Source organism: Rosa rugosa, chromosome 5, assembly GCF_958449725.1.
Source record: "Rosa rugosa chromosome 5, drRosRugo1.1, whole genome shotgun sequence".
NCBI classification, from domain to species: domain Eukaryota; kingdom Viridiplantae; phylum Streptophyta; class Magnoliopsida; order Rosales; family Rosaceae; genus Rosa; species Rosa rugosa.
Genome location: NC_084824.1, coordinates 34,266,844 through 34,292,035, shown reverse-complemented (window position 1 = coordinate 34,292,035; position 25,192 = coordinate 34,266,844). Strand labels below are relative to the sequence as shown.

The 25,192-nt window shown below is 38.5% G+C and overlaps 1 protein-coding gene across 1 annotated transcript; it reads right to left on the bottom strand.

Annotated features, from left to right (window-relative positions):
• Positions 1 to 22,883: 22,883 nt before the first annotated feature.
• Positions 22,884 to 24,515, bottom strand: LOC133711566 (uncharacterized). The gene has a single exon (XM_062137671.1). The coding sequence runs from the start codon at positions 24,513 to 24,515 to the stop codon at positions 22,884 to 22,886; it is 1,632 nt and encodes a 543-aa protein (XP_061993655.1).
• Between the last annotated feature and the right edge of the window lie 677 nt (positions 24,516 to 25,192).

Genomic DNA, 25,192 nt, shown 5'->3' with positions numbered 1-25,192 from the left:
TGACTTGGACTAGGAGTTCTACTTGGACAAGGAAACCCAATTCTACTCAGATAAGGAATACTAGTATGACAAGGAGTCCCTGTTGGATAAGGATTACTCAAGAAGGTTCCGGAAGAGTGTAGAAGCATCTCGGAAAAGAAAGCAGTATTCAACTAGGAAACCTACTTGCATATGGAGTTCTACTCATACTAGGAGAGCCTTGGAACGTTCATGAAGTATCTAGAAGTCTCAAGAAGATCATATGCCGTGCACATGGAAGAGAAAGCAACAAGGAATTCGGATTTCAAAGCAATGTGGAGTTTGGATTTCTAGTTGAGTATGGATTGGAATTGCCGTGAGATTCTTGAAGGTTCTAGGGAGTTCTTGACGTTTCATTCTTCAACAAGGCGTGGAAGACATGTGAGAGGCATGTGATGTGAAGGAAAATCGAGTTGGACTTAAGTTGTGCTTTAAAAGTCAAATCCATTACAGATTCGGATTACTGCCTGTGCAGATCAGTCAACTTCAACGGAGCATAGAAAATCTCTCAGAGCTCAGAAAATTATGATCTTTATATGGTTGGAAAGCTACAGATGTGTAGTTTCCAGAACGTTTTACAGCTCGTCGATATCTATTTTCTAGAAAACGTTATGGCCGTTTTAGTGCACTGAGGTCAAGTCTGCCGGAAATCTGCTTTGTGCCAAACAAGTCCTAGATCAACACAACTTTGGAGAAGTCAAGTAGAAACGAATTGGGAGTACTTTGAGACGTTCTCCTATATATACCTAGTGTATTTGACGTCTCAAAGTTCAGAATTTTCTCCACAATTTCGTATTCTCACTTGTTCTCTCTAGTTTTCAGGTTTTTGCAATCTTCAAGGAGCATAGCCGTGACCATCCACCTTCCTAGCCGTGTTCAACACTTGTGCACCATCTTGGATCTGCTTTGGACCTTGGGACGTGACTAAGGGTTGTCCATACCATCATCTTTTCATGTATTTTCACGGTTGTGGCTTTCTTGTAGTTAGAATTTCTGCTTTGGAATTTCTGTTGTTTAAATCAAAACTATGATGTGACAAAACTGATTTTTGGATTCAATTTAGATGGTTCTTTTCATGTTTGATGTGTTTATGTGTTCTTGATCTTTGTTAATTGCCGAATATATGGAATGATAATCTGATTTTGTGCTTCATTACATGGAACGTTCTTGTGGTTGCAAACATAGGAAGACTTGCATGTAATTTGCTAGTAATTAGGTTTATGCTTTGTAAACTCTAATTCAAAAAGTAGTAAAGGCTTGCTTTGAGTCGAAATCAGATTATGCATGTGATGAATAGTTGTGACGTGCTTGGATTTGCATGTTTATCAATTCTTTCTTGAACTTAATGATTTGAAAACGGATTTTCAACGTATGTGTGATATCGACTTTTCAAAATAAAATTGATTTGGTGCTTTGCTTTTTCGATTTAACATAAGAAAGAAAGTTAAAAGGGACATTGGTCGCTTTGATCTTTGTGTCTTGGTTGATGGCGTTCTTGGTAATAAACAAGATTAAGGGATGCATGAATATGTTGTTCTTGAATTGTTCTTGATGAATTGTTTTCCAAAAATTCTTCTTTTTCCACCTTTGTATAGAAACGATTTTAATCTTTTATTTGTTTTCGAAAATTTCTGTTTTCAATCTTCAAAAAAAACCCCTATCTTTTATGTTATGTGTTTTTGTATATTTGTAAATAATTAAAATTAACTTAGAGTTTTTGGGTAGCATGTTAATATAAATAATAAAATAAAATAAATAAAAAAAATGTTTTTAAAATTCGTGAATAGTGATCCGTGAATAGTAAATATGTGTTAGTGTTTTCTAGGAATTAATTTAGTGGTTTTTAGGATTTTGTTTTGTGTTTTTTAGGTGTTCCTAAATTTTAGGGATGCTTTGGTGTTTTTTAGGAAAAGTAGTTAGAGTTAGTTTTTACTTAGGATTTCTTGTTTGACTTGGTCAATAATTTGTTTCCTTGTTGTATATGGATTCCCAATGTGATATGGACTTGTAAATTGTGTATAAATAGGAGTAGGATTCCAAAACCTTTTCTAACTTGTTTTCTCTTTAATTTCGTCCTTGCCTATATATATACTTGTGAATTTCGTTTCTTTCTCTCATTCCTTTGCTCTCTAATTCGTAACATGTATGTGCTCTCTCTCTAACTCTTTTTGATTCTTTGTTTGTTCTAATTTTATGCATGCTTGTAAACTTGTAAAATATTTTCGTGTAACTTGTAAATTCTTTATCTTTGATTTCGTAAATTTGTATATCCTTTCTTTTAATTTGTTTCTCACATGTTAGCACCCTCAATCCCCGGTTTTGAACGATACCCTATTTGCTCTATACTAACGATGATATTTTTCAGGGTTTAAATTGACGATGCTTTTGCACGTATCAATTTTTGGCGCCGTTGCCGGGGATTGAAAAGTCTTCATGTGATGAAAACGCCACTAAGGTATGATTTTGGTAAGGTATTATGAACTATTATGGAATAGGTGAAGTCTCTTTTGTTAACATTAGCCTTAACCCCTTATTAGTACCTGATTCAGGTCTCTTAAGGTTGAGGGCGGCTTTTGTTAACACTTGAAAAAATGTCTTGCACTTAGGTTTTCTCTTATCTAAGTAAGTATAGCCTATGTGAGATGGTGACTAGGAAGGGTACAACGTTCATGATGGGTTTTGAATCCAGAAAGGCAATCAAACGAGCGTAAACCACTATGTGGGAGTAGCTTGTGCCAAAATGGTTCTTACCTCTCGTGTTCGTCCTCCCCCGCACTGGCCATTTCAGTAAGGTTGCCCAAAGGATTTGAGAAGAAATATGTGTGGAGGCAAGGACTTGGGCCGCACGTCCAAAACAATAGTCCATGATGTCTTATTGAAGTCATATACTTAGACAATTTTCGCATAAATTGGTTTTGGTAAGAAGGAAGTAAGTAATAACGGAATAGGTGAGAGTTCTTTTATTAATACTTGTCAAGCAACTCCCTTTGTCTCTGCGGCGCACCTTAGTAACATAGGGTGTCTAGGTTGATTGGATACGAGAAGTGCATACAAGAGGGCGTAAACCACTATGTGGGAGTAGCCCCGCCAAAATCGTTCCTCTACTACCTGGCTCTGTGCGAAAAGAGTTACCAAAGGATGTGATGCCCTCAAAGCAAGCGCATAATTTAACCCTGAAATGTCGTTAGTAGTATAAGTAAGTAGGGATCGTTCTATTCCGGGGATTGAGGGTACACCTGTCATTGTCAAACAATTAAACAATTAAAATTAAAACAAAGTATAATATTCACACACATATACACTATTTACGAAAAAGGGGGGTATTTTTGATTTTGGTTTTCTTCGAAAATTAAACTAAGTTAACAAAACAATTAAAATGCTAAAACATAAAAATACAAATGGAATGCAAGAACAAAGATCAAAGTCGAAACTCATGATTAAAGTTGATTCAAGTTCATCATTGTTCATCATAGTCATGCAAGAGGAATTGATCATGTGAAACGTTCAAAGCAAACAATTTCCCATATTTTACTTTCAACGCTAATTAATCTAAGTGAAAGCACATAGACTAATCCTATCAAACATGCATTCAAGCCCTAGAAAGCTAGTCAATCATACATGTCTAACGCATTAAGCATCTAGAAAGGTTATCAATTCAAATGTGCAACTTAGTATGAAAAAGTCCACCTAATTGCAATCTTCTTTGATTAAATTCGGTTTTTGTACAAAACCTTTACTACTTATTGATTCAAGAACACAAAACCAAAAAGTTGATTCATGTTCTTAAATTCGTAGCACCAATTATATAAAAACCCTAAAAGTTTCGAACCCTTTAAGATTAACATACAAAAGATTTCTATCATGCAAATTTAATCAAACACTCACACATAAGCAACCATAAATCGCAAAACATGAATCTGAAAATTAGTAATTAACCATAAAATTTCAGAATTCGAAAATTGTTCAAACACATGTGTCAACTAGGGCATAACCAACGAAAATTACAAAGCAAAGGTTACAAGGAGAATCGGATTACACCGTGATGAAGATGGGATGAATGGTCTCTTGAATTTCGAAAGCAATCTTCAAGGATGGTGATGGATGATGTGCACGGCTTGTCCTCTTCTTCCTTGGCCTTGCTTGAACTTCGTGGTTGCCCTAGAGGATGGAGAAGAACACGGCTAAGCTAGAGAGAGTTTTCTGATTTTTTCTAAAGTTGTAAAACGCAAAAGTGGGAACTCCTTGACGTTGAGAGAAGAGAGGAATATATAGGGGACGGCCCCTAGGTCTCCATGCCGTCCAAAACCCTAGAAAAGCTCACGGCTATTGCTTGCTTCCTCCACATAATTTCCTCCAATGATTTCTTGCCACATAAGCCCTATGAGGTGGTGCAACCAATCACAAAATTCCAGAATTAATTCCCTAAATAATCTTGCCGAAATAAAGAGATAAATTCTGATTTTAAGCTTCCCAATTCGGCCAAAATTCTTTAGGGAATGTAGGAATGTATCTAGACTTCATTTGAGCTTTTCTTGGTCTCCACCTTTTTCTCTTTCCTTAAAACTCTCTAGGGAATATCTTTGCCGTCCAAAACCCTAGGGTTTTCACGTCCTCCCTTGTTTATCTCTTCCTTTTTCACGGCAAAGCTTCTAGGGTTTATCTCCAAGTATTTTCTTTCCATAAAAATAGCCCTAGAAAATCTCCCTAGAAAATCTCTTTTTAATTTCTGATTTTTGGACGCCTCTTCCTTGTTTCTCTCTTGCAAGTTCACGGCAAAACATCTTTAGGGCTAGGGTTTGCGTCACAAACCCTAGTTCCATGGGCTTTGGTGGGCTTTTATCCAATTAGCCGAAAATCCAACAAGTCTTGAGAGTTTTTGGGCCTCCATGCGTCACTTCTATGCCATGTCATCTTCCAACGTCACAACACTTTATTTTTCCATTTCTTTTTTTCATAGTAACGTTGGAAACTTCATTGGTGGGCTTTCCTCCTTTCCGCAGGGTTTCCTGGTTGGACCAGGAAAACTTCTTTCCTTCATTTCTGCTCATTTCTGTGGCTCATTGTTCTTCATCTTTGCTCCCCTTGGTGATCGCAAGCTCCTCTTTCCATTTGTGAGTTCATTTCCACTTTCTAGCTCGGAGGTCCTGAAAATAGAAACTAGTAAGAAAAATAGAAACTTTCTAAAATGAAAAATGGCAACTTTCCTAAACTGAAAATGGGAAACTTTCTAAAAATGAAAAATAGAAACTACTGAAAATGGAAACTTACTAAAAATGATAAATAGAAACTACAAAAATAGAAACTTTCTACAAATAGGAACTTTCCCAATCAAAGAATGGAAACTTTCCTAAACAGAGTTTTACTAAGGAAATGACGCAAGAAATGTAAGGAAATGCAGTTAAAACGTCGCATTAAAATGCTCCTATCAAATTCCCCCACACTTAGCTTTTGCTAGTCCCTTAGCAAAATCAAACAAAGACACACACTAAGACTCAACGAAAATTAAAGACTCAAACAAACAAAGACTCTATTGCCCTTCAACTATTTGTCTCAGCAATCTCTTACTTTCACAACACCAAGATTAGCACTTTACCAAGAATAAATGTTTAGGCATTCGAGAGTTAATTAGAACACATAATTCACATATACACAAGTAGGACTTGGTTGGAACAATGGTGATGGTTTCTGTTAAGCATGCTTCAAACAAGTTTGATTCAGTTCCTCACAAGGTATATTCACTCTTTCTTCTCTCAGATCATGGCAATGCTTAAAAGCTTATACACTCAAGTATATGTGAAAGATAGCAAGTATATCACATAATGCAAGAAACGAAAGCACAAGTATAATTTTCTTTAAAGATCTCATGAAGGATATCAACTACTTGCACAGATGGACCCAAGCCATAGGTTCAACTCTTGCAACTCATCTCCACATCAAGGGCTGTCCCATCTTAAGGATCAAGAAGGTCTTCTCAAAGGTTGTAATGGGGCCATGGCTCAAGGTTTAAAGAAACGAAGGGTAAGGAATTTAACAAAGTGTCCTAAAAACCTAGTAGAGCTCATGTAAGTGTAGAGACATCGAAATATCCCACCAAGGCATTGCAAAAACGTCACTCCCCTATGGAGGTAATATAAGAGGGCCAAATGTCTTCATGTTGGGCCCAATCTTCAATGTAAACTTCCCTTGATCGCTAGTGAAATGGACAAAGGCCAAATTTTTCTGTAGTGGGCCTTCAATTCAAAGCAAACTCCGAGATCACTAAGTATGAGGTACTAAAGTCCATAAACATATTCTCTTTTCTTTTTCTTAGCCGTTTACATATTTTCATTTTTTTTTCTTTTTCTTTTTCTCGGCTTTTTCATACATTTTTCATTCATGGACAAGTTTACCCCCACACTTGAACCTTCACCTCTTCTTATTCTTCAATATTGACGCCAAAAATCTTCAAGTAAATTCTCAATTTAGCTCCACTAAGTCCTTAGGACAAAGGGTAGGGTTATAGCTATACTAAGGCTTAGGTTAAAGATTTTTAAGGGTGATGAAAGAAAAGGCTTAACGTAGGCTCAGAGGGGTTTATCTAGGGGAGTCCCACGACGGGCACAATTAGGGACACAGGTTCATTTGGCAATGGTGGTATTTCCTAGGGTGCCTCTATCCTTTCCAGAATCAGGGCCATGTATTGATATAACGTCTCAACAAGCACAAGAGCGAATTCTAGCATTCTCTAGTCCATCAAACTTAATCTATGACAAGTAGTCAATCAAGATGAAAGAATAATGAGATCATCAAAACATCGCCAAGAAATTAAGAATATATTTTTCATTCACTCCAAGAAAAAGGAACATGGTTCAATTATCTCACATGGGTTTATATGAATCAAAACTCATCTTAACATGCTTATATTCTGTACCAAGTTACGAGATCCATATCCACTACAAGGCATATATTTTTCATATATCTCAATTAACCAAAGAATACCATTTTAAGTCATCTCAATTTCGTGATCCTCTTTTAGTCATGATTTCAGAGATATAGAATCATCCTAGACAGTTGAAAGGGCATCCTAAGACTCAAAACAAAAACAAAAGCAACGAAATTTTTATTTTTATGACATTTTTCGATTTTTTTGTATTTTTCAATATATATGACTCAAAACAATAAAAGACAAAATATAAATCCCTTCCCCGAAATTTAAATATTGCATTGTCCTCAATGTAATTAATCATAAGCATGCAATGAAACACTTAAGCATATAGGGATGAAATTTACGAAAATAAAGTTCAAAGACAAACAAAAAGCATAAAATAAAGAAGTAGGGAGGGAAAAGAGCAAATCTGCGTTGAAGGCTCCTCCACAGCTACTTCTGAATTGGGTTGCCTCCCAAGCAGCGCTTAATGTTTATAGTCTTTCAGCCTAGACTTGTACCTCCATTTAATCCTCAAGAGGTGGAACGTTTTGGAGGGGTACTTCCTCCACTTCGTGTTCCACAAACGCCTCATAGTAAGGCTTCAAGCGATGGCCATTCACTTTGAACTCGTTACCTGTTTGTTCACTCTTTATCTGCACAGCTCCATGAGAAAACACATTAGTGATAACAAAGGTCCAATCCAACGAGAACGAAGTTTACCTGGGAAGAGTTTGAGACGAGAATGGAAGAGAAGAACTTTTTGACCCACAACAAAAGTCTTCCTTCGAATCATTTTATCATGGAATGCCTTAGTCTTTTCTTTATAAATGTTGGCACTTTCAAAAGCATCATTCCTAATCTCCTCTAACTCTTGCAACTGCAGCTTCCTATGAAGCCCAGCTTCATCAATATCCATGTTAAACTGCTTCACAGCCCACCAAGCTTTGTGCTCTAACTCCACAGGTAAATGGCAAGGTTTGCCATAGACAATGCGATATGGGGACATACCTATGGGAGTCTTGTATGCAGTTCTGTAGGCCCACAAAGCATCCTCCAAGCGTAGGGACCAATCCTTCCTGTTGGGGTTCACAGTCTTTTCCAATATCCCCTTGATCTGACGATTTGAGACCTCAGCCTGCCCACTAGTTTGGGGGTGATAAGGTGTAGAAACCTTATGTGTAACATCATATTTCTTCAACAAGGCCTCAATCGTCCGATTGCAAAAATGGGATCCACCATCACTAATGAGAACTCTAGGCATTCCAAACCTGCTAAAGATGTTAGACTTGATAAAATCTGCAACAACCTTAGAGTCATTAGTTCTAGTGGCCTTTGCTTCCACCCATTTGGAAACATAGTCCACTGCAAGTAAGATATATAGAAACCCAAAAGATGAAGGGAAAGGTCCCATGAAATCTATGCCCCAGACATCAAATATTTCAACAGTTATGATATTGGACAATGGCATTTGATCTCTAGAACTTAGATTTCCGGTTCGTTGGCATCTATCACAAGTTAAACAATATGCATGTGCATCCTTAAATAACGTTGGCCAAAAGAACCCAGACTCTAACACCTTAAAAGCAGTCTTTTTAGACCCAAAGTGACCCCCACATGCTTTAGAATGACAAAACGAAAGTATGGCATTATGTTCATGTTCAGGCACACATCTCCTAATCAGTTGATCAGAGCAATATTTCCACAAATAAGGTTCATCCCAAACATATTGCTTAACAGTTTTCTTAAGCCTATCTCTATGAGCACGTGACATGGTATCAGGAATCTTCCTAGAAACAATATAGTTCACAATATCAGCATACCATGGTTCACTTACCTGAAGTCCAAAAAGCTGCTCATCTGGAAACGTCTCCACCAGAGGGAGAGGGTCTTCTGCATGTACCGAACGACTCAAGTGGTCAGCTACCACGTTTTCACTACCCTTCTTGTCCTTGATTTCAACGTCAAACTCTTGTAAGAGTAGGACCCATCTGATAAGTCTTGGTTTCGCCTCCTTCTTGGTCATCAAGTACTTCAAAGCTGCATGGTCAGTATAAATAATTACCTTGGTACCAAGTAAGTAGGAACGAAACTTTTCAAGGGCAAAGACAACTGCAAGGAGCTCCTTCTCTGTAGTGGAATAATTCATTTGGGCATCATTTAGAGTCCTTGAGGCGTAATAGATGGCATAGGGTCGTTTGTCCTTCCTTTGCCCCAAAACAGCTCCAACTGCATAGTCAGAGGCATCACACATCAACTCAAAGGGCAAGGACCAATCTGGAGGTACCATGATGGGGGCTGACGTCAACAACTCCTTAAGCTTGTCAAAAGCAGCTTGACATTCCTTGTCAAAGTGAAAGGGCACATCCTTCTGGAGCAGTTGACATAGAGGTCTCGAAATCTTGGAGAAGTCCTTGATAAACCTCCTATAAAAACCTGCATGGCCAAGGAAAGAACGAATCTCTCTCACAGAAGTGGGAGAGGGTAAGTAACGCACAATATCAACCTTGGCCTTATCGACCTCTATTCCCCTAGCAGAGACAATATGTCCTAAAACTATTCCTTGTTTAACCATAAAATGGCATTTCTCCCAATTAAGTACAAGGTTAGTTTCCATGCAACGTTTTAGAATTATTTCCAGATTATTAAGACAATCATCAAAATTCTTTCCAAAGACTGAAAAGTCATCCATAAATACCTCTATGATTTTCTCAATATAATCTGAAAAGATACTTACCATACACCTCTGAAAGGTACCTGGAGCGTTGCAAAGGCCAAAGGGCATACGTCTATAGGCAAACGTCCCAAAGGGGCAAGTGAAGGTTGTCTTCTCTTGATCTTCATTGGCTATGGCAATCTGATTGTAGCCTGAGTAGCCATCCAAGAAGCAGTAGTAGTCATGTCCAGCTAGGCGCTCAAGCATCTGATCAATGAATGGAAGAGGAAAGTGATCTTTCCTTGTTGTTGCGTTGAGCTTCCTATAATCAATGCACACTCGGTGACCTGTGACTGTCCTTTAGGGCACCAGTTCGTTCTCAGCATTCTTCACCACAGTTACCCCAGATTTCTCGGGCACAACCTGAACTGGAGAGACCCACTTGGAGTCTGAAATGGGGTAGATCAACCCACAATCTAGGAGTTTGATAACCTCCTTCTTCACAACTTCCATCATTGGAGGGTTGAGACGACGTTGAGCCTCTCTAGTGGGTTTAGACCCCTCCTCTAGAAGTATCCTATGGACGCAAGTTGTAGGGCTAATTCCCTTGATGTCCGCCAATGTCCATCCTATGGCGGTCTTGTGTTGCTTCAGCATCTCCACCAACTTCTCTTCTTGTGGAGTCGTAAGCGCAGAGGACACTATCACTGGTAAGGTCTCCTTGTCTCCTAAGTAGACATACTTCAAATGGTCTGGAAGAGGTTTAAGCTCAAGTTCTGGGGCCTGGACCACTGAAGGTAAAGTCTTGTTAGTAGATAACTGAATGGACAAAGGAGAATTAGACTTACCTACATAAGGGGATGCTTCAAGGAAGGAGACGTTTTCAATTATCTTTCCTTCACAAGTGTCCTTCAATTCCTCCTTTGAGATAATGGCACCACCTTTTGTGTACCCTACTCCTTGTTCGAGGGTTGTGGCTAGGGTATCCTCATTCATGGCCTCAAACATTTTCTGGGCAAGGTCATCCAAAATATCAATAGAATAACAGTCATTTATATCAAGAGGATACCTCATGGCTTCAAAAATGTTGAAGCCAATAACGTCACCATCAAACTCCATGGTGAGAGAACCTGCATACACATCTATCTTTGTCCTAGCTGTCCTTAAGAAAGGACGTCCCAAAAGCAAAGGAGTGGAACTCACAGGGGAGTCCTCCATTTCCAACACATAAAAATCAGCTGGGAAGATAAGATGGTTAACCTGCACAAGCACATCCTCCAACAAACCTCTAGGGTATGCATTGGATCTGTCAGCTAACTGAATGATAACATTATCAGATTTAAGTTCCCCTAGACCTAGGGTTTCATAAACAGAGTAGGGCATAACATTAACAGATGCACCTAAATCTAGCATGGCATTCTTAAATCTGGAGTTACCAATAGTACATGGAATAGTAAAGCTTCCAGGATCCTTACACTTTGGAGGAATCTTCCTCTGAATCAAGGCAGAAACGTTCTCACTTACCTTTACCACCTCCTTTTCACGGTTCACTCTCCTAGTAGTGCAAAGCTCTTTAAGGAACTTGGCATACTTAGGGACTTGTTTGATGGCCTCTAGGAGGGGTAAGTTTACTTGTACCTTCTTGAAAGTTTCCAAGATAGCTTGGTCACTTTCATCCTTCTTGGATTTAGCAAATCTGCGTGGAAAGGGCATGCAAGAAGAAGAAGGGTTAGTAATAACCGAATTGGATAAGTTAGAATTAATACCTTGAATATCCGGTTTGGCCTTTGGTGGTGAGGACGCCTTGACTTCTTCCTTGGACGTTGCAGGGTCCTTTTCAATACCCAACTTTGTGGGTTCATGGTCTTCCTCAATCTCTATGCTTACTTGGGCTTTCTTGGGTGGCTTGGGTTGATCCACAAATGGCCTTCCACTCCTTGTAGTCACAACTGATGCATTCTCCACATTACCCTTAGGATTAGGTATTGTGACACTAGGGAGCTTCCCATTCTCATGAATCTTGCTCATGAAATCCACAACTTGGCCCATCTGCTTCTTGAGTTCTGCAATGTCCTTAGTATGGGTCTGTTGTCCTTGGATCAAAGCCTGAGTAGAGTTTGTCAAGGCTTGTGTAGAAGCAGTCAAGGCTTCCAATGTCTTATCATAATGGGAATTGGAATTCCCAGAGTTCTGTTGAGGAGGAGGCATGTAAGGAGCTTGAGGACGTTGAAAAGTAGGCCCTTGAGGACGTTGAAAGTTCCCACCAAGAGGATTCTGAACATTGTCATTGTTGGTCCACTTGAAGTTGGGATGGTCCCTCCATCCTGGGTTATAAGTATTGGAATAAGGGTCATGTCTAGGACGTTGAGGTCCTCCCTGATATCCTCCTTGAAATCCCCCTTGGTATCCTCCAATAGCATTGGCAGATTCCCATCCTCCATTTTCATTGAGTTGAGGGCATTGATCAGTAACATGCCCTTGCATAGAGCATACCCCACAAGCTATGGATGCACTAGGTCCTTTGGAACTTATGACTTGGTTCATGAGCAAGGTGAGCTTATTCAGTTGATCCTCAATGACATTATTCCTGCCCACTTCATGTACCTTTCGAATGGAGTGCCCTATACCCTCGTATTGTTGACTGTTGAGGGCACGATTCTCAATAAGTTCCTTTCCCTCTGCAGGTGACTTGTCCACAAAAGCTCCTCCAGCTGCAGCATCAAGCATTTGCCTCTCTAAGGGTAAGAGTCCCTCATAGAAGCAAGTCAGTAGGGTCTCATCCTTCATCTGATGTTGAGGACATTGAGCAAGTAAGGAGTTGAACCTCTCATAATAGGCAGAATAGGATTCATCTGGAGCTTGTTCAATTCCACTAAGCTTCTTCCTGAGTGTGATGACCTTGGAAGCTGGGAAATATCTTTCCAAGAAGGCCTTCCTCATAGTGTCCCAAGAGGTGATACGTCCAGCAGGAATCTCATATAGCCAATCTTTGGCTCTGTCAGCTAAGGAAAATGGAAATGCTTTCATCCTTAGAATGTTCTCATCTGCTCCTTGTGGTTGCATATTAGAACACACAACCTGAAATGCCCTAAGATGCTTGTTGGCGTCCTCCATAGGAAGCCCATGAAACTTAGGGAGTTGGTGCAATAATCCACTCTTCAGCTCAAACTCTGCATTTCTTCCTGCAGCAGGGGCAGGGTACACAATACCAATAGGGGGTCCTCCCTCAACTGTTGCTGTGGATAGTTCCCTAATGGATGCCATTCTCTCTTCTTGAACTTCTTCAGGTGGTGGTGTAGGTGGTGGTGTAGAGTTAGACGAAATCACAGGTGAAGGTGAACGTGAAGGAGGAGATGGGGTAGGTGTAGGTGATGTAGATTCCTCAGAAGGATAGATTCTCTTCCCTTGCTCGTTAAACTTGTACTCTTTGAATTGCAAGGAAGAAGGTCTTCTGTACTCAAGTGTAGGAGGATTTTTCAAACGAGCGAGCCTTTCTTCAATCTCTTGTATGGTAGGGATTTTAGAAGACTCGGACATTCATGGAATTCCTGAACAACATTAAGATGTACAAAAGTGAGTAACTTACGAAAATAAACAAAAAAAAACAAGTTAATATTTTCATACAAAAACGTCACTATTCACAATGCAACAAAAGAGACTTACATTTTGTACAAGTAAGAGAAGTAAAAACAAAACACTTTATATGTGAAGGGTATGTACAAGTATTTTATTACTATTTTTTTTTTTAGAACTTATAAACATCGTTAATAACTCAATTGATTCCAAGTTGTAAGTCGAGCCCAATAGAAACCACTACTATTGGTGAGCTACGATATAGAGATAGTCGCCTAGACATAAGTCTCTTTCCGTGGTTTCAGAAGGCCAGATAGCCAGATTAAGAGGTAAGTGAGAGGGAGGACTCATTTTGGTGATACTACGGAGGCTACTCCCTCATTGAGGTTTACGCCCCTATTGGCTACTTCCACATTGTGGTTTACGCACAGTCTATAGTATCTCTGAGATCCAATTTGAACCCATCACCCAGGGTCTCAACCTAAGACACCATCTGTAATGCCCCTTACTCAGTTTGGAAAGTACTCATGTGTTAGACTGTTCTCCTAATGCTAATAAAGGCCGCCCTCAACCTCATAAGACCTTAGAAAGGTACCAATGAAGGGTTAAGACCAATATTAACAAAAGGGCCCTTGTCTACTCATACGATTTTACACACTTATAACAATCAAATAATTAACAACATTTATAAATCAATTTTTTTTACTTTTTCTTTCTTTTCCTTTACAAGTATATTAGACAAATTACACACAAAACTTTCACACAAAACACATGTACAAAACGTCACTATTCACAATTATTTTTATTTTTTTTTATTTTTTTTTTTTCCGATTTTTTTTTCTCTTTTTTTTTTTCTTTCTTTTATTTACAATTATTTTCAACACTTAGGTACGGGAACAGGGAATCTCGTTGTGCAATGGGGCTGAAACAGCTACCCTTCCAAGATTATGTTTAATCCAATATACCTTAAGTGCCACAACAATTTCTTACATTTTCTTTTTGCTATAAATACTATTGATATCGAATTTAATTCCAAGCGGTAAATCAAGTGGACGTGCGGCCCAAGTATAATCGTCTAGACACAAAGTCCCTCCTACATCCGTTGGGCAACCTTACTGAAATGGCCAGGTAGGGGAGGGCGAACACAAGAGGTATGATCCATTTTGGCATAGGCTACTCCCTCATTGAGGTTTACGCCCATTTGTAGCACTTCTGAATCCAGAACCCGTCATGAACGTTGTCCCCAGCCTAGACACCATCTCACATAGGATATTCTTACTAGGATGTAAAAGGTCCTAAGTGTGTTAGACAGTTCAATGAATGTTAATAAAGGCCGCCCTCAACCTTAAGGGACCTGAACTAGGTACCAATAAGGGGTTTAGGCCAATATTAATAAACACGACTTCACCTATTCCTTCTTTAATTTACAACTAACAATTAAACTCGTGTTCAACAATAAAAATAACAACCTAAGTAATTAATTAACTAATTTTCGAGACTTACAAAATAATTAACAAGTAATATTTTTTTTTTTTTTTTTTTTTCGGTCACAATATAAACAAAACATTTAACAACATAACAAATGATTTTTCAATCCCCGGCAACGGCGCCAAAAATTGATGCGCTCAAAGCAAGCGCATAATTTAACCCTGAAATGTCGTTAGTAGTATAAGTAAGTAGGGATCGTTCTATTCCGGGGATTGAGGGTACACCTGTCATTGTCAAACAATTAAACAATTAAAATTAAAACAAAGTATAATATTCACACACATATACACTATTTACGAAAAAGGGGGGTATTTTTGATTTTGGTTTTCTTCGAAAATTAAACTAAGTTAACAAAACAATTAAAATGCTAAAACATAAAAATACAAATGGAATGCAAGAACAAAGATCAAAGTCGAAACTCATGATTAAAGTTGATTCAAGTTCATCATTGTTCATCATAGTCATGCAAGAGGAATTGATCATGTGAAACGTTCAAAGCAAACAATTTCCCATATTTTACTTTCAACGCTAATTAATCTAAGTGAAAGCACATAGACTAATCCTATCAAACATGCATTCAAGCCCTAGAAAGCTAGTCAATCATACATGTCTAACGCATTAAGCATCTAGAAAGGTTATCAATTCAAATGTGCAACTTAGTATGAAAAAGTCCACCTAATTGCAATCTTCTTTGATTAAATTCGGTTTTTGTACAAAACCTTTACTACTTATTGATTCAAGAACACAAAACCAAAAAGTTGATTCATGTTCTTAAATTCGTAGCACCAATTATATAAAAACCCTAAAAGTTTCGAACCCTTTAAGATTAACATACAAAAGATTTCTATCATGCAAATTTAATCAAACACTCACACATAAGCAACCATAAATCGCAAAACATGAATCTGAAAATTAGTAATTAACCATAAAATTTCAGAATTCGAAAATTGTTCAAACACATGTGTCAACTAGGGCATAACCAACGAAAATTACAAAGCAAAGGTTACAAGGAGAATCGGATTACACCGTGATGAAGATGGGATGAATGGTCTCTTGAATTTCGAAAGCAATCTTCAAGGATGGTGATGGATGATGTGCACGGCTTGTCCTCTTCTTCCTTGGCCTTGCTTGAACTTCGTGGTTGCCCTAGAGGATGGAGAAGAACACGGCTAAGCTAGAGAGAGTTTTCTGATTTTTTCTAAAGTTGTAAAACGCAAAAGTGGGAACTCCTTGACGTTGAGAGAAGAGAGGAATATATAGGGGACGGCCCCTAGGTCTCCATGCCGTCCAAAACCCTAGAAAAGCTCACGGCTATTGCTTGCTTCCTCCACATAATTTCCTCCAATGATTTCTTGCCACATAAGCCCTATGAGGTGGTGCAACCAATCACAAAATTCCAGAATTAATTCCCTAAATAATCTTGCCGAAATAAAGAGATAAATTCTGATTTTAAGCTTCCCAATTCGGCCAAAATTCTTTAGGGAATGTAGGAATGTATCTAGACTTCATTTGAGCTTTTCTTGGTCTCCACCTTTTTCTCTTTCCTTAAAACTCTCTAGGGAATATCTTTGCCGTCCAAAACCCTAGGGTTTTCACGTCCTCCCTTGTTTATCTCTTCCTTTTTCACGGCAAAGCTTCTAGGGTTTATCTCCAAGTATTTTCTTTCCATAAAAATAGCCCTAGAAAATCTCTTTTTAATTTCTGATTTTTGGACGCCTCTTCCTTGTTTCTCTCTTGCAAGTTCACGGCAAAACATCTTTAGGGCTAGGGTTTGCGTCACAAACCCTAGTTCCATGGGCTTTAGTGGGCTTTTATCCAATTAGCCGAAAATCCAACAAGTCTTGAGAGTTTTTGGGCCTCCATGCGTCACTTCTATGCCATGTCATCTTCCAACGTCACAACACTTTATTTTTCCATTTCTTTTTTTCATAGTAACGTTGGAAACTTCATTGGTGGGCTTTCCTCCTTTCCGCAGGGTTTCCTGGTTGGACCAGGAAAACTTCTTTCATTCATTTCTGCTCATTTCTGTGGCTCATTGTTCTTCATCTTTGCTCCCCTTGGTGATCGCAAGCTCCTCTTTCCATTTGTGAGTTCATTTCCACTTTCTAGCTCGGAGGTCCTGAAAATAGAAACTAGTAAGAAAAATAGAAACTTTCTAAAATGAAAAATGGCAACTTTCCTAAACTGAAAATGGGAAACTTTCTAAAAATGAAAAATAGAAACTACTGAAAATGGAAACTTACTAAAAATGATAAATAGAAACTACAAAAATAGAAACTTTCTACAAATAGGAACTTTCCCAATCAAAGAATGGAAACTTTCCTAAACAGAGTTTTACTAAGGAAATGACGCAAGAAATGTAAGGAAATGCAGTTAAAACGTCGCATTAAAATGCTCCTATCAGGATGAAGGGGGGGAGACTTGTATTAACATTGGAATCTCTGGGCCGCACGTCTAAACTTTGACTTACAAATCTCTTATTGAAGTTGATTAATTCAAAAATTGTAGAAGATTGTAACTAATCACTAAAATTTTCGTTGGCCATGTGTATGAATGTATATATATGATGTTTTAAGCCTTACTATGAGGCGTTTGTGGGGCACAATGTGGAGGATGTACCCCTCCAAGAGGCCCCACAACCAGAGGAGTAAATGGAGGTACAAGTCTAGGCTGAAAGACTTTAAACATTAAGCGCTGCATGGGAGGCAACCCATTTCATCCGTAGCTGTGGAGGAGCCATCAACGCAGATTTGCTTTCTTGAACTCTTCCCTTCTCTTTTATTTTCGTCAACTTTGCTTTTCTTTTAGGATTTGTTGCGTTAACTATTCTTCGATGCTTGATTGATGCTTTGCATGCTTTATAATTGTTTATACATTGAGGACAATGTATGATTTAAATGTGGGGGAAGGGTTTAACGGTTCACTTTGTTTTTAGATAGCTAGTTTTGTGGTCTTAAAAAAAAAAATAATAATAATATTTTCGTCACTTTATTAATAATAAAAAAAAATCATCACTGTTCAAAAAAAAATTTTAAAAAAAAAAAAAATCTTTTTGTTTTTTGTTTTGTTTTGTTGTGTGATTGAGTCTTAGGATGCCCTTTTAACTGTCTAGGATGAACTTATATCTCTGAAATTAAGGCTAAAAGAGGATCACAAGATTGAGATAATGTTTGATGATATTCTTTGGTTAATTATGATTTATGAAAAGCATATGAATGTGTAGTAAATATGGTGCATGCGTAACTTTGGTACAGAATATGAACATGTGGAAGATAAGTTATGATTCATAATAAACCCTTGTGAGAATTTGAGCCATGTGCCCTTTCTTTGTTTAGTGATTAATGGAAAAATGATTATACTCTTATTTTCTTGGCGTTGATTTTGTTGATCTCATTATTCTTTCATCTTGATTGATTACATGCCATAGATTAAGTTTAATGGAATAGAGAATGCTAGAATTCACTTTTATGCTTGTTGAGACTTTTATCAATACATGTCCCTGATTCTGGAAAGGATAAAGGTAACTTACTTAGGATTTTACCACCATTGCCAAATAAAGCCTGTGTCCCCATTTGTGCCCGTCGTGGGACCCCCCTAGTTAACCATTTTGAGCCTACATTAAGCATTTTCTTTCATCACCCTCGAAAATTCCTTAACCCTTAACCTTAGTATAGTTATATCCATACCCTTTGTTCTAAAGACTTAGTGGAGCATATTTTCGAGACTTTGCTTGGAGTTTTGGCGTCAAGGAGACTTTTGAAGGCATGAAGAAGTTCAAGTGTGGGGGTAGACTTGTCCATATGAATATTTGTAAGTAATTGCCGAAAGAAAAAAAAAGAAATCGAAAAAAAAAAAAAATAAGAGAAAGAATTTTCGGCAATTAAAAGAAAAAATGTGTTAATATTGTTTAAGTTCTATGGATTTTAGTCCCCTATACTTAGTGGATTTGGAGTTTACTTTAAATTGAAGGCCCATTGTTGAAGAATTTGGTCTTTGTCCAATTCACACTTGTTCAAAAGAAGGTTAGAATGAAGTTTGGGCCCAACATGATGACACTTGGCCCTTTTATAAGCCCTAAGGAGGACATGACGTTTTGCTATACATGGTGGATTTCGAAGATAGTCTCTCTACATCAGCAAGTGCTCTGCTAGGTTTTTAGGATACTTTGTGATTTTTCTATCCCTTTGTTTCTTTAAACCTTAAGCCTTGGCCCCATTACAACCCTTAATTGTAAGACCTCTTTGATCCTTAAGATGGGACAGCCTTTGATGTGGAGATGAGTTATAACTGTTGAACTTATGGCTTGGGTTCATTCGTGCATGTGGTTGATATCTTTCATGAGATCTTTAAAAAGAAAAACTATATGTGCTTTTCGTTTCTTATGTATGTGATCTACTTCGTAATCTTTCACATATACTTGAGTGATAAGCTTTTAAGCATGAGCCTTGAATCTGAGAGAAGAAAGAGTGATATATCCAAGTGAGGTTGAATCATGACTTGTTTGAAATGTGTTGAGCTACACCCATCACCATTGTTTACTCCCAAGTCTTACATGCTTATATGTGGATTATATTTTCTAATTAGCTCTCGAATATCTTGAAGATGTGATGCTTGGTTAAGTGCTAATCTTGGTGACTTGAAAGTATGAGATTGCTGAGACAATATGTTAAAGGGCCTAGAAGTCATTGTGTTTGTGACGTTTGTGTCTTTGTTTTTGGTTTTAATTTTCGTTTGAGTCTTCTTTGTCTTTTACGTTTTTGAGTCTTGAGTCTTAGTGTTTTTCGTTTTCCATACTTAGTTTGTTTCGTTAGTTCTTTGTTTTGTTTAGTTTCTTAGTGTTTTTCGTTCGTTTCGTCAGGTCATCATAGGTGGGTTCAAACGTCTTTGAGCCTCCCTAGTTGGCTTGGCTCCTTCCTCAAGCAAAATCCGATGCACACAAGTGGTAGGGCTAATCCCCCTGATATCCGCTAAAGTCCAACCAATTGCAGTCTTGTGTTGCTCAAGCATCTCCACTAGTTTGTCCTCTTGAGTTGACGTCAAGGATGATGAAATGATGACAGGTAATGTTTCGTTTTCTCCCAAGTAAGCATACTTCAAGTGATCCGGTAATTGTTTGAGTTCTAAAGTAGGTGCCTGAATCACTGAAGGTAAAGGTGATACGCTAAAAGTAAGCGCATAATTTAACCCTGAAATGTCATTAGTAGTATAGAATAAATAGGGATCGTTCTATTCCGGGGATTGAGGGTACACCTGTCATTGTCAAACAATTAAACAATTAAAATCAAAACAAAGTATAATATTCACACATATGCACATTATTTACGAATTAAAAGGGGGTTTTTGATTTTTGGTTTTTCTGAAATTAAAACTAAGTTAATAAAACAATTAAAATGCAAAAACATAAAATTATAAATGGAATGCAAGAACAAAGATCAAAATCGAAACATATGATTAAAATTAATTCAAGTTCATCATTGTTCATCATAGTCATGCAAGAGGAATTGATCATGTGAAACGTTCAAAGCAAACAATTTCCCATATTTTACTTTCAACGCTAATTAATCTAAGTGAAAGCACATAGACTAATCCTATCAAACATGCATTCAAGCCCTAGAAAGCTAGTCAATCATACATGTCTAACGCATTAAGCATCTAGAAAGGCTATCAATTCAAATGTGCAACTTAGTATGAAAAAGTCCACCTAATTGCAATCTTCTTTGATTAAATTCGGTTTTTGTACAAAACCTTTACTACTTATTGATTCAAGAACACAAAACCAAAAAGTTGATTCATGTTCTTAAATTCGTAGCACCAATTATATAAAAACCCTAGGTGTTTGCAACCACATAAGATTAAAATACAAAAGTTATCTATCATGCAAATTTAATCAAACACTCACACATAAGCAACCATAAATCGCAAAACATGAATCTGAAAATTAACAATTATTCATAGAATTTCAGAATTCGAAACTTGTTCAAACACATGTGTCAACTAGGGCATAACCAACGAAAATTACAAAGCAAAGGTTACAAGGAGAATCGGATTACACCAAGAGATGGAGATGGGATGAATGGTCTCTTGAATTTCGAAAGCAATCTTCAAGGATGGTGATGGATGATGTGCACGGCTTGTCCTCTTCTTCCTTGGCCTTGCTTGAACTTCGTGGTTGCCCTAGAGGATGGAGAAGAACACGGCTAAGCTAGAGAGAGTTTTCTGATTTTTTCTAAAGTTGTAAAACGCAAAAGTGGGGGCTCCTGACGTTGAGAAGAGGGGAGATTATATAGGGGACGCCTCCTTGCTTTCCAAGCCGTGTAAACCTCTTAATATCCCAAGGAATTAATCTGAAAATGCCACATAATTTCCTCCAATAATAGCTTGCCAAATAAGCCCTATGACATGGTTCAACCAATCACAAAACTCCATTTTAATTCCCTAATATTTTGGCCGAAATATATAAAGATATATTCTGATTTTGTAGTTCAATTTCGGCCAAACTTCCTTAGAGAATATAGGGAACGAACCTAGACTCCTTTTTGGCCGTTTCTTGGTCTCCACACTTTGGCTTTCCTTAAAACTCTCCCCTAGAATCTCTCCTTGCCGAATTCTCTAGGGTTTCTTCATGAATATCACGGCAATTCCTTCTTTTCCTCTTGGCTTGGACGGCAAAAGATCTTCTAGGGTTTATCTCTTGATGTATTTCCATAAAAATAGCCCTAGAAAATCTCCCTAGAATATCTCCTTTTAATTTCTGATTTTTGGACGCCAACTCCTTGTTTCTCTCTTCATTTTGGACGGCAAAACTCTCCTAGGGTTTCTTCATGCGTCACAAACCCTAATCTCTTGGGCCATGATGGGCCATGATCCATTTTGCCGAAAATTCAAAGTGCTCTTGGGCTTCGTTGCTTCATCTTCAAGCCTTCTTCTTTTCCAACGCAAAACACTTCATTTTCTTCATTTCTTTTCATAGTTGCGTTGGAAACTTCATTGGTAAGCTCTCCTCCATTTCGCAGGGTTTCCTGGTTGCACTAGGAAAGCTTGTTTCTTCATTTCTGCTCAAATGTGTGGACCGTTTTCTCTCATATTTGTTTGTCTTGATGTTCGCAGGCTCCTCCTTCCATTCGTGAGTTCATTTCCACTTTCTAGCTCGGAGGTCCTGAAAATAGAAACTAGTATGAGAAATAGAAACTTTCCTAATTTGAAAAATAGCAACTTACCAAAAATAAAAAAATAGAAAGTTACTAAAAATGAAAAATAGAAACTTGCCAGAAATGAGAAATGAAAACTATAAGAATAGAAACTTTCTAAAAATGGAAAATAGAAACTAAGAGAAATGGAAACTTTCTACAAATAGGAACTTTCCCAATCAAAGAATGGAAACTTTCCTAAACAGAGTTTTACTAAGGAAATGGCGCAAGAAATGTAAGGAAATGCAGTTAAAACGTCGCATTAAAATGCTCCTATCAAAAGGTTTATTAGTAGAGGGAGAAATAAACACAGAAGAAACATTACCTAGCTCGAATGGTGTTGCCTCAAGAAAAGCAACATGTTCCATTATGGAATCACTATAAATGGCCGTGAGCTCATCCTTAGGGATGGTGGTGTCATCCTTCATTATTCCAACGCCATTTGCAATGGTTGAAACCAAAGTATCCTCATTCATCATCTCCATGAATTTCTGCACAAGTTCATCAAGTATATCACTAGAGAAACATGATGAAAAATCAACCAAAGGATACCTCATTGCTTCAAAGATGTTGAAGCCAACAATTTCACCATCGAACTCCATTGTTAATGAGCCAGAATAAACATCAATTTTAGTTCTAGCCGTCCTCATGAAGGGGCGGCCTAGCAACAATGGCGTTCCACTTTTGGGGGATTCCTCCATCTCTAGGACATAGAAGTCAGCTGGAAAGATTAGCTCACCAACCTGCACAAGTACATCCTCAACTAACCCCTTAGGGTATGCATTAGATCGATCTGCCAACTGAATAATAACATTATCATGCTTAAGCTCACCTAGACCTAAGGCTTCATAAACAGAATAAGGCATGACATTAATAGAAGCTCCTAAGTCTAGCATGGCATTTTCGATTCTAGTTGTTCCAATAACACAAGGGATAGAGAAACTCCCTGGATCCTTACACTTTTCTGGCATTCTGCGTTGAAGCACAGCTGAGACATTCTCACTTACCTTAACCACTTCTTTCTCACGGTTTTGTCTCCTTGTGGTGCAAAGCTCCTTCAAAAATTTGGCATACTTAGGAATTTGCTTGATGCCTCAAGGAGAGGGATGTTGATTTGCACCTTCTTAAAAGTTTCCAAGATGGCCTGTTCGGCCTCATCCTTCTTAGACTTAGCAAATCTGCTTGGGAAAGGCAAGGGAGAAGAAGGTGGATTAGCAATAACCGAATTGAAAGAGTTAGAAACTTGTCCTTGAGGTTTCGGTTTTGCATTTGAAGGTGGAGACGTCACTTGAGCCTTGGACGTTGCAGGGTCATCCTCCTCCTCTATTATGGACGTGTAGACCTTCTTGGGAGGCTTTGGAGGATCTACAAGGGTCTTACCACTCCTTGTAGTGACGAATTTGGCTTGCTCAAAGTGAGGATTTGGGATGGTACCACTTGGCAGCTTTCCTTGCTCATGAAACTTACCCATAAACTCCACAACTTGACTCATTTGTTTCTTCATCTCATTCACATCCGTGGATATGCCATTGATCTGATTCCCATGATGAGTTTGACCTGCAATCAAAGCTTGAGTAGATTTAGTTAGAGTACGAATCAATTCATCATTAGAAGAAGAAGAAGAATTTGAATTAAAGTTCGAATTAAAAGGAGTAGGGTTAGGAGGTTGGGGCTTTTGATAAAAGCCTTGAGGACGTGGTTGGAATCCTTGAGGTGCATTTTGAACATTCTCATTGTCCTTCCAACGAAAATTGGGGTGGTCCCTCCATCCAGGGTTGTAAGTATTCGAATATGGGTCATTCCTAGGACGTTGGAACCCTTGTTGGAAGCCTATGGCGTTGACACCTTCTTGTCCTCCACTTTCCACGAGTTGAGGGCATTGATCAGACACATGCCCTTGCATAGAACATACTCCACACACCATGACTTGTCCTTGTGCTCCCTGAGACACAAGAGTAGTAAGTTTGTTAATTTTCTCTTCCAATTGAGCTAATGTACTTACCTCATGGACCCTTTCACGTGTGGTGGTGGTCTTGGACCTAGAGCTCCCATACTGTTGTTGATTCAAGGCCCTATTCTCAATAAGGATCATTCCAGCCGCAGGCTCCTTGTCAACAAAAGATCCACCAGAAGCGGCATCTAGCATGTCTCTTTCCAAAGGGGGGAGACCATCATAAAAGCAAGTGAGCAAGGTCTCATCCTTCATGCCATGTTGAGGGCATTGAGTGATAAGAGACTTGAACCTCTCATAGTATTCTGCGTAGGACTCATCCTGTCCTTGTTGGATGCCACTTATCTTCTTCCTTAACATGATGATGCGAGATGTAGGAAAGTACTTCTCAAGAAACGCCTTCATCATGTCTCCCCAAGAAGTAATTCGTCCACTAGGCAACTCATAAAGCCATTGCTTTGCCTTGTCAGCCAACGAAAATGGGAAGGCCTTCAACTTCAAAATATGCTCATCAGCTCCTTGAGGCTTCATGCTAGTGCATATGAACTGAAATTCCATCAAGTGGTTGTTGGGATCTTCCATAGGGAGTCCATGGAACGTAGGAAGACGATGAAGCAACCCAGACTTCAACTCAAAATCAGCTGTTAATCCCTCAGCTGCAGCAGGGTAGGTTATGCAGGTTGGCACTCCCCCAGGTGGGATGACAGATGTGGAGAGTTGCCTTATGGTGAGAGCCATTGGTGGTGGTGGTGGTAAAAGCAAAGGGAGAGGGGCGTTGGGTGGTTCTTGATGTGGTGAATGTGGGGTATGTGGTGGTGATTGATCAGATGAAGTGTTTGAAGCTGTGATCCTCCTTCTACTCTGTTCCCTTCACTATCCAATTCAAGCTCACGAATTTGAAGTGGAGTAGAGATTTGAACGTCAAAGATGTCCGAGTTCTGCTTTAGCCTTTCAATTCGTTCTTGGATGACGTGAAGGGGCGTTTTGGTGTACTTGGGTGGTTCAGACGATCCAGACATTCATTGATCTGTAGTAAAAGAAAAGAATAAAGTTAGTAAAGTATAAACAAGACGTGGACCAAGGTACACACATTAAAACGTCACATATATGCAAGTATACACAAGGCCAACGAAAATTTTGATAGTGGTTAGTTACAATCTTCTACAATTTTCGAATTAACCAATTTTAATAAGAGATTGTGTAAGTCAAAGTTTAGACGTGCGGCCCAGAGATTCGAATGTTAATACAAGTCTCCCCTCCTAAATCTTTTGGTAACTCTTTTCACACAGAGCCAGGTAGTAGAGGAACGATTTTGGCGGGGCTACTACCACATAGTGGTTTACGCCCTCTTGTATGCACTTCTCGTATCCAATCAACCTAGACACCCTGTGTTACTAAGGTGCGCCTACTTGATA

Bases quoted from the DNA above. Each gene is read 5' to 3' on its own strand.
- LOC133711566 (XM_062137671.1), bottom strand. From the start codon at position 24,515: ATGGCTCTCACCATAAGGCAACTCTCCACATCTGTCATCCCACCTGGG.